Source organism: Triticum dicoccoides, chromosome 6A (genome assembly GCF_002162155.2).
Source record: "Triticum dicoccoides isolate Atlit2015 ecotype Zavitan chromosome 6A, WEW_v2.0, whole genome shotgun sequence".
In the NCBI taxonomy this organism is placed as follows: domain Eukaryota; kingdom Viridiplantae; phylum Streptophyta; class Magnoliopsida; order Poales; family Poaceae; genus Triticum; species Triticum dicoccoides.
In genome coordinates this window covers 207,715,457-207,724,097 of record NC_041390.1, presented here as the reverse complement: position 1 = coordinate 207,724,097, position 8,641 = coordinate 207,715,457, and the positions used below count along the sequence as shown (strand labels likewise).

At 46.8% G+C, this 8,641-nt stretch overlaps 2 protein-coding genes across 2 annotated transcripts in view; both read right to left on the bottom strand.

Annotated features, from left to right (window-relative positions):
* Nucleotides 1–517: 517 nt before the first annotated feature.
* Nucleotides 518–3,377, bottom strand: LOC119316608 (F-box/kelch-repeat protein At1g55270-like). Its single transcript, XM_037590964.1, has 2 exons — nt 3,067–3,377; nt 518–1,872 (listed from the first exon to the last, which is right to left on the bottom strand). Exons 1-2 carry the CDS (start codon nt 3,091–3,093, stop codon nt 628–630), a joined length of 1,272 nt encoding a protein of 423 aa, XP_037446861.1. The 5' UTR covers nt 3,094–3,377; the 3' UTR covers nt 518–627.
* A 490-nt stretch (nt 3,378–3,867) lies between these two features.
* Nucleotides 3,868–8,641, bottom strand: part of LOC119316609 (transcription factor HY5-like) — a 16,910-nt gene continuing 12,136 nt past the window's right edge. The window contains exons 3-4 of the mRNA XM_037590965.1: nt 4,748–4,904; nt 3,868–4,356 (exon numbers count right to left, since the gene is read on the bottom strand). Of these exons, the coding sequence (XP_037446862.1) occupies nt 4,306–4,356; nt 4,748–4,904 (208 nt within the window). The 3' untranslated portion in view covers nt 3,868–4,305. The remainder of the gene's footprint in view (nt 4,357–4,747; nt 4,905–8,641) is intronic.

Below are 8,641 nucleotides of genomic sequence, written 5' to 3'. Positions count from 1 at the left end.
TACTGGGAATGGATAGAGCGGCGCAATTGGAAAGACAGCTAGCAACGTGTCACGCTAGATACGTCTTAGAGCGAATGGTTTTCCATCAATGGACACATCATCACCTCGCGCTGAGATTTGTGTGTCGTGCGAAAAACTAGCTGAGCGGATGTAAGTTCGTTAGCATTCAATTCCTTTTTTTTTTTGACAGATTAGCCACACCAAGAGTCATGGAGGTGCTCAGCATAGGAGAACCAACTTATTTTCTTTACAGCTTGCAAAAAACGTCTTACATTAGAGCAAGTACAATAAGCTGATGTAGATGGGTTGTAAGACTTAAAACAGTGCGCCCTTCGTCCTATAATGTAATACTTTTTTGACACTATATTAATGTAAAAAACAGCCTGCATTATGAGACAGAAAGAGTATATTTTTGCTGAGTTGAAAGAGAGAGAAAAGATAAAAGAAAAAAATGTGTTACAAACTAACAGCCGGCTGCACGTGCTACTAGAGATTTTGTAGAGAGAAACATGGATCATGTATCAATGAAGTAGTATTTATTTATATATAACTATTGTATTTGCTAACTATTGTACCTACCGGCTATAAGCCATAAATGACGTGGGAACTTCGTAGGACCTAACACCTCTAAGCCTCAAGGACTTGGCAATGCAAGACGCGGTTTTTGGCCCGGCCGCGGCCGGCAATGCTCGCCAGGAGGTTCGTGACGAAGCTCTTTATCTGCCCTTTGCCGACGAGGATCTCCCACGGCTGGTTTCCTGCCCCGGCGGCGACGTCGACGGCCGACACGCTCATGTCGTTTCGAACGACACAGAGCTTGCCACGAAGCGTGACCATTGCGACCGCCTCGAGAGCGTGTGAGCTCCCCAGGTGGTGCCCGCTTGAGGCGCAGCCACTCCACGCGTCTGCGGCCTCGTCGTAGGCTCTGAGCCGGCAACCGTCCTTGCAGTCAGCGGCGTAGAGCCGGCCGTCGATGCAAGCGCTGGGGCTTCTCCAGCCGGTGACCATGCTATCGAGCGTTGCCACCGTCGACCACTTGTCCGTCTCCGGCGTGTACACCTGGCTGAGCACCTGCCGTCCCGCGCCGAGCCCCTTCACGTACCACCTCCCGCCGTGCACCACGCTGACAAACGGCACTAGCGCCCGGGCCATGTCGGACACGAAAGACCACCGGTTCTTGGCCGGGTCGAAGACCTCCACGGACCTGAGGCCGCCGCCGCCGCTCTCTCCGCCAGCGACGTACAGGCGGTTTCCCATGACGCACGCGCCGAAGCAGTGGCGCCGGCGCAGCATGTCCGGCGCGCGGTGCCACCGGTTGCTCCGGGCGCTGTAGAACACCACCCGCCGCATGGCGCCCCTTCGCGGGTCCCTGCCGCCGAGCAGGTACAGGTGGCAGCCACCGAGCACGGCGCAGCTGAACCCGGCGGCGGCCGCGTATTCAGCGGGCACGGGCGGCATCGTGCGCCATGCCGCGGCCGCCGGGTCGAGCACTTCCCAGGACACGCGCCCGTCGCCATCGGACTTGAAGGCGTACAGCCATTGCTCGGCGAGCCCGAGCCTCCCGCGGAGGCCGTAGAAGTAGTTGCCCGCGAGGAGGCGGAGCCACCTCCTGCACACAAGCCTCAGCTTGCAGTGATCAGCTCGCGGCACGCGGATGAGGCACGCGATGGCGAGGTCGTCGGGAAGGCCGGGGAGCAGTGGCCGTTGCCCGTCGCTTCGGCGGTCAGCTCGCGACGATCTCTTCTCGCTCAGTGGGTGGATGGAAGCTCTGACGCTCGATTGCACGCAAGGTCTGGATCTCGGGACGTGCCTGCCGGTGGAGGCGACGGCGGCGGCTCTCTCCGCTCTGCACAAGCATGCCGAGCCGTCGACCTGTCCAGCAGAAGGACATGAAAAAGTCTCAAGTAAGCTGAACAAACAGGGGAAGAGTGAACCAAGAGCAAAGCCATACTTCAAAATGTGCAAAAAATTCAACACAATTACTCCCTCTGTCTCATAATATAAGAATGTTTTTACACTACGCTCTTATATATTATGAAAGAGAGTAACTTATATGCACACATAATTCAATAGAACCCTTTATCAAAACGAGCTACTACTGTCAAAAAAGAAAAGAAAGAAAAAACTACTTCACCGAGCATATTCTGACAGGTGCATCATAATTTGGTTCCATACGAAGAACTCTTCTACATTCAGTGGTGGGCACACGCGGTCCGAACCTAACCCACTCAGGCTGGAGTGTCTTTTCCAAGGTGATTTTTGAGCGAGTCCTTTTGAATTGGGAGGGTCCAAGTCTGATGCCACTAACCTCAAAAAAGAGAAGAGAAAAGGGAAGAAAACGGTGCCGGTTAGAACTAAAGTCTCGACTGCCTGTCCTTTTTTTAAAGACACTCGACTGCCTGTCCTAAAAGGGATTGAATGTTGGATAATGCCAAGAGTGATGAGATGAGACAGGAACACACAACACTCGATGGTGTCACGAAACAACAGCTACTTACAAAAGTAGTTGAACTACTTGGTGGAGAACCAACCTCTTTACCACGCGTTTGAAGTTGATAACAACGAGGGAAAGAGGCCCCAACATTTCCCTTACATTTTGTCAGTACAATTTAGATTATATCTATATAAACATACACTACCTCCGTCTCAAAATATAATGAACTGCAAAAACGTCCTATATTTTGGGACAGAGGAAGTATAATTTACAAGAGTACAACAATATCGACAAAAGAATTGTCTCTTGCATATGCGATGCTCGAGTACTGATTCTGAATACAAAAACTTCTCTTGAAGGAAAGTCTAGTTGCTCAAAACCGCTTGCAGCTACAGCTTCCTAAACTTCAATACAAGTAGGAGTAGATACTATCACTTGCTTGGTTCTTTTCTTCTGATCCAAAATTCCGAAACAACTTCTAATCATGCTGATGGGCCAGCAGATGAACGGTTGATTTATCCAAAAGCATCCGTACAACACCAAACATTTCAGAACTCTAAAAAACTCCGGCGATCTAAGCATGGCGGTATGCAGAAAAAGAAGAGGGGGCGTAAATGTGATGGAAGACTCACCAGAGGAGCTTGGATCCGTCTATCCATGGCTGAGTGCAAAGAATCAAGAATCCACAAGCACACGCTCACCACCCAGATATCACAAAACTTCTACAAGCTTCTCTGCGGTAGCGCCCCGTTCCTAGGGAGGAAGAAGGGGGGAGCTGAAGGAGGAGGAGAAGGAAGATGGTGACACTAGTAAATGGGGATCACCTCTTGGATTTAAGGCAGGCGTGTGTGGTTGTGGGCCCTGTCCACAGCTGCAGCGCACCACAATGGCCAAGGCAAACTTGGGCCTTTCTCTCGGAAATGAAAGTCTCCTTCTCTGCTGCTTGAGCCAACCACCTTTGTTTGTTTGCCTGGTTGATTAATTCGAAGATATTCCTCTGGGTTATTAATAGCAGAATATGTTTGAATGTATCCCAAAAAAAGAATAAGATTTTTTTACACTTTAAAAAAGAAAAATGAAAAAAAAACATTGAATGTCCCGTGTTCTGTTCTCCTCTCCTTTTGTGCTCGAAAGATGGCAACTTTCTGCCAAATTGATCACTGAGGATTTGATTAGGTTTTATGGCTGTGTGTACCGGAGAATGTAGGGGCCGGAAAGTTTTGACCTTTCTTTTCAATTTTTCTTTAACGTTTCCAATGCGATTATATCTAAGAAAAATGGTGATCGGGTCCAGATTATGATGGCAGCACCTCCAAAACCAGCAAGCACAGACAAGAGAAGAAAGCAAGGGTGCACGTCAGTGTCATACCAATATAAAACGATCGCACACCATCAATTTGGACTCCTTGGAATCAAAACAAGAGGAAAGATGCTGATGGAAGGGGCTGAGTTGTTCACCCATATAACATATATCGTCGATCTGCAAGAGCCAACATGACAGGGCTGCATTGCCGACACCAGATGTGCCCATTTTACAATAGAAAGCAAATTGCACAACAATAAAATGTTTGGGTCGTACTTTTAGATACATAAAAAATGATACAAATTACATGTTAAATCACTCAAAACTAATTTTCTGAAATTATTAACGAAGCACAGCACGTGGTGCTGAACTTCATAGAGTATGATGGGGACATCTGTGAAGATCTACACAGGTTTAGGCCCCCGGTTTTTTTAGGTTATCCTTTGGCCAGAAAGCTTCCAACCAGTTTAAGTTCCAGACGTGATGTATTTTCGGATCGATCAACGCAGCTATATTCGATCCTAGGGCCTCTTTGATTCACGGGAAATGAACCCTGACAACCTCTGTGCTATTGACCCTCACTTGGCCCTCTTCTGCTCACAGTGGTGTTCTTCAGGATCTGCACAACAACGAACAGCTCATTCAGGACAGGTTTTATCTGTCCATGATCAGAGTACTTGTGGCAACCAGTACGTGGCAAACAAGAGTTTTTTAGTTCCCCTTTGATGGTATTATTCAAACTTTTTATGACCTAGAGAATTCGACCCCGGAGTAACAGAATGTGAACCGCATGTATAGCAGCAGCGACTACTGATATTAGGCAGTAATTTTCGGTAAAATAAATAAATTGAAATGCGGTTCCTTAGGCAGTGATTTTCGGTATCCTTTAGAAGTGAATGGCTTGTACAACAAAGCTTTTTCTTTAAGAAGAAGACTTGTATAATAAAACTATGAGACCTTCTGAAGAAACATGATGCATTAAATAATCAGTGTACAGAAGACAAAGGTACCTGTCGGAGCATCTGGTTCTCATTCTGTAGGGTGGAGTGCCTTTCTTCCAGCTCCGAATTCTTCTTCTCTAGGTCCTTCACCTTCACCTCCAGATCGCCCAAATAAGCTTTCTTCCTCTCCCTTGCCTGCTGGGCTGATACCCGGTTCCTCAGCAACCTTCACAGGTCAATGACACACAAATAAGCACATATTTAGGATTTAGACAAAGTCTTGTTTCTTAATATTCAAAAAGTAATAATAATCATCATAGATAACAATCATGTTCATGTAACACCAATACAAAGAAATTTGAGTAGAACACATAGATAATTGCTCCATAATTGGCAACATAAGTATCACATGTTAGATCTGAAAATAAATATTATGATAGAAAAACAGCACACCTAATTAAAGTTTTTGTTGACATATTATCGTTAACAATTCCAGCTATACAGATAACATTTGTACAGGGAAGGCACTAACGTTACTCATGTCAGCAAAATATTTCTGAGATAAGTCGAGACCACTTACTGATTTTTTTTCAAAAAGGAGGACAACTCCTAGGTTGATGCACATGGTCATATGTTATTAATTATTAATAAATTCCAAGCAATGCCAAGTATTGATGCCAAAAAAAGTCGGCTTACATAAATTGAAATAAAAACATCCCAAGGCTAGTCTCTTGAATTGGTCTCGCGATGGTCATGTTCTCCCACATCTACCACAATCAATCGGCGAGGAAAAACCACCGACAACAAAAGTAGGAGGTCCAGTGAAAAGTATGCTAGTCGTGGACAATGCCTTTAAGAAGGAATTGTCGTACGTGTTATGTTATGCTCCAAATTCAAGGGTGCCATAGGCGGAATGGCCAGGGCGACCGTGAGGGCAGCTGGCGCGCTAGCGCTTGGTCAGGACAGGCGGCAGATCGCCGGCCGTTTCTGGGTGCTAGCTGACGAGGACGATGACGAAGAGGATGGGGAGGCGGGCGGCGGCTCGCCGGAGATGTACTCGCCAACGCCATCCGACATGGTGTGCGAGCTATTCAGTGACGGCTACGACGAGGAGGAGGTGGCTACGGTCGTGGAGGAGATTCTCCCTCCGGACGATCCGGACGGAGTTGGGCTTCGTTCCGGGAAGAAGACGGAGATTGTGCGGCGGGTTGTTCATCGGAGGACGACGTCGTCGGCGATCCGGCCTTGGAAGGGGCCAATCCCCAAGGTAAGTCTACCTAAACTTACCCTGCTCGATCTAGTTCCACCGGAGGCATGGACGAAGGTTGTGGGCAAGAAGAAAGGACGTCGGGCGGTGCAGCCGCCGCCGCCGGCGAGTCCTGCGATCCCGATCGGGATCAGGGCGGCCAGATTGACGCGTTTGAAAGAGTTAGTGGGCTCTTTCGGGCCCGATCTTGAGAAAGGTGGGCCTCGAGATCCGGAGGCCACATCCACTGGGTACACGGCCCAGGTGGTGTCTGCCGATGATGGGCCTCAGGCCATCACGTTTACCCGACGTGCGGAAGTTGGAAATACGTCGATCGATGGGAGCTCCTCCTCCTACTGGACGCTCGTTGCGTCCAACAGGGCGCCGACGCACAGGGGGCGACCCGACTGGTCCAGCCCAAACTAGCGAACAGCAGTGAAACAGGGCGCCGACGCGACTGGGCCAGCCCAAGCTAGCGAACAGCAGTCGAACTAAAAAAAAATTCAGGCTTTTGTAACACTCGAGCCCTGGATCTCATGATCGCAAAGAGGTGCTAGTACCAGTTGAGCTAGGGTACGCTGTTTTATATTTGGCTGCGCGAAATACTTACGAACCGTAACTAGCACCGATACCCTTCTAAAAAAAGAAAAAAACTAGTGCCGATACTATTTTTCGAAATTTCAAAAGAAGAACAATTTTGTTTGAAAAAAATGTGAATGTTTACGAAACACAAACGCATTCCAAATTTGTGAAGAAATTTTAGAAAAATCAGACATTTTCAAAAAAGGAACTTTTTCGAAAATAATGAACAATTTTTTTAAACAAAATTTTGCTAAACACTCAAAAAAATCAAAATGCTATTTTCTTTAAAATTCCATAAAAACTTGTAACACGAACATTTTTTTCAAAACTGGAACATTTCTTTGAAAGTCCAAACCAAAATATGAAACACGGACATTTTTTGAACATCTAGAACATTTTTTGGAAAAAAAGCCTGAGTGTCTTATGTAACACAAACACTTTTCAACTTTGTAAAAGAATTATTTACAAACAGAAACATTTTCAAAAAACAGAACATTTTCTAAATTTTTGAACAAAATTTGAAAACTGGAACATTTTCTGAAATTCCCAAACAGATCTTAATTTCTGAAAACATATGGAAAAGAGGAACATTTTTAAAAATTTATAGATTTTTTTGATTATGTGAACACAATTAAAAAATGTGAAATTTTTCTGAATTTGCGATCAAATTTTGAAAACGGGAACATTTTCTGGATTTTGTGAACAATTTTTTAAAACGGACACAATTTCGGAAACAGGAATATTTTCTAATTCATGAGCAAAATTTAAAAATGCGAACATTTTTTAATTTATGAACAAATTTTAAAACATGAATAATTTCTGAATTTTTGAACAAATATGGAAGATAGAAACATATTTCTTATACCGAACATTTTTCTAGTTTGTGAACAAAAAATTAAAAGGACAAACACTTTTTGAAATTTGGAACATTTTCTGAAAATAAGAGAACAATTTTTGAAATTCTAAACTTTTTCGAAATTTCTGAACAAAAATTTCTGGAACATTTTCTGAAAAATCAAACAAAATTTCATTTTTTCTAAATTTCTGAAACATTCGTTAAAAATAGAAAGAAGTTCAAAAGGAAAAGAGCAAGAAGAAAGAAAATTAAAAACAGACAGAAAAAAGATAGAGAAAAGACGAAAAGGAAAGATTAATTAAAAGTAAAAAGGAAAAAAATATAAAAAGAAAAAACGGTTCAGGAACCTTCTAGAAAGTTCCCAAAACCAGAAAAAACGGCTGGGAACATCCATAGAAGGTTCCCAAAACCGGTATGGTTGGAACGCTAACAGTCGGCCCACCCCCCGAGCGCTGGGTCGATACCTGTGCGGTAGCCCGACTGTTTGCCGCAAAGAGCGGCAAATAGGGTTTTCCTCGATCGATCTCATGCGTCAGGAGATCGTTTCGTCTGAGCGTACGTCACCTTCTTCTAGACCTAGCGCTTGGCGGCGTGCGTCTGTTGGCTTCCCTTCCCGCGGTGGCCGTGCTCCTCGCGTTCCTCCGGCGATGGCTGGCCGGGGCGCCGGGGCGGTGCCGCCTTTAGGGTCGCTCCAAATCAGCAGCGGCAGGAGCCTCCGCCCCGTCCTATGCAACAGCAGCAGCAGCTTGATGGGGGGCTGGGTGCTACCCGGGGTGCGACGTATTGGCAGAGCGGTTGCAGGACGAGCTGGAAACGGCGGTGGCGGCCGCGGCGACGCCGGAGCCGGCTGCAGCAACAGCGGCCGCGATAATTATGGCGCGGGTCGCGGAGGCTTTAATGGTGGTCGCGGTGGCTATGGTGCTGGTCGCGGGTATGACGGTGGCTATCAGGGCTACCGGAATGGATGGAATCAATGGCAGGATGGTGGAGGGTGGGGGTACAATTGGCAGAGAAACTTCAACCCTCCACCCGGCTAATTCGTCGAGGGAGCCACGGGGCCTAATTACCGTCAGCGGGGTGGTCGGGGGGGGGGGGTGGCAGAAATCCTCCTTCGCGCCGTCCCTTTGTACCGAAGACGGCTCCTAAGCCGGTGCTCCCGCCGAAGGGGACTGCCAGCGGGGCGGCCAAAGTGGTAGATGTCGCCGCTTCTTCTTCTGCAGCGTTGCCCGAGACGGCGGCGGCGGTTAAAGCGCTTGCTGGGGCCATCATTCCTTCCGAT

Excerpts from the sequence above, each read along its gene's own strand:
- LOC119316608 (XM_037590964.1), bottom strand. The coding sequence starts at position 3,093 with ATGGATAGACGGATCCAAGCTCCTCTG. Across the intron at positions 1,873-3,066 it reads GACGGATCCAAGCTCCTCTG|GTCGACGGCTCGGCATGCTT; the intron begins GTGAGTCTTCCA and ends TCTGCTGGACAG.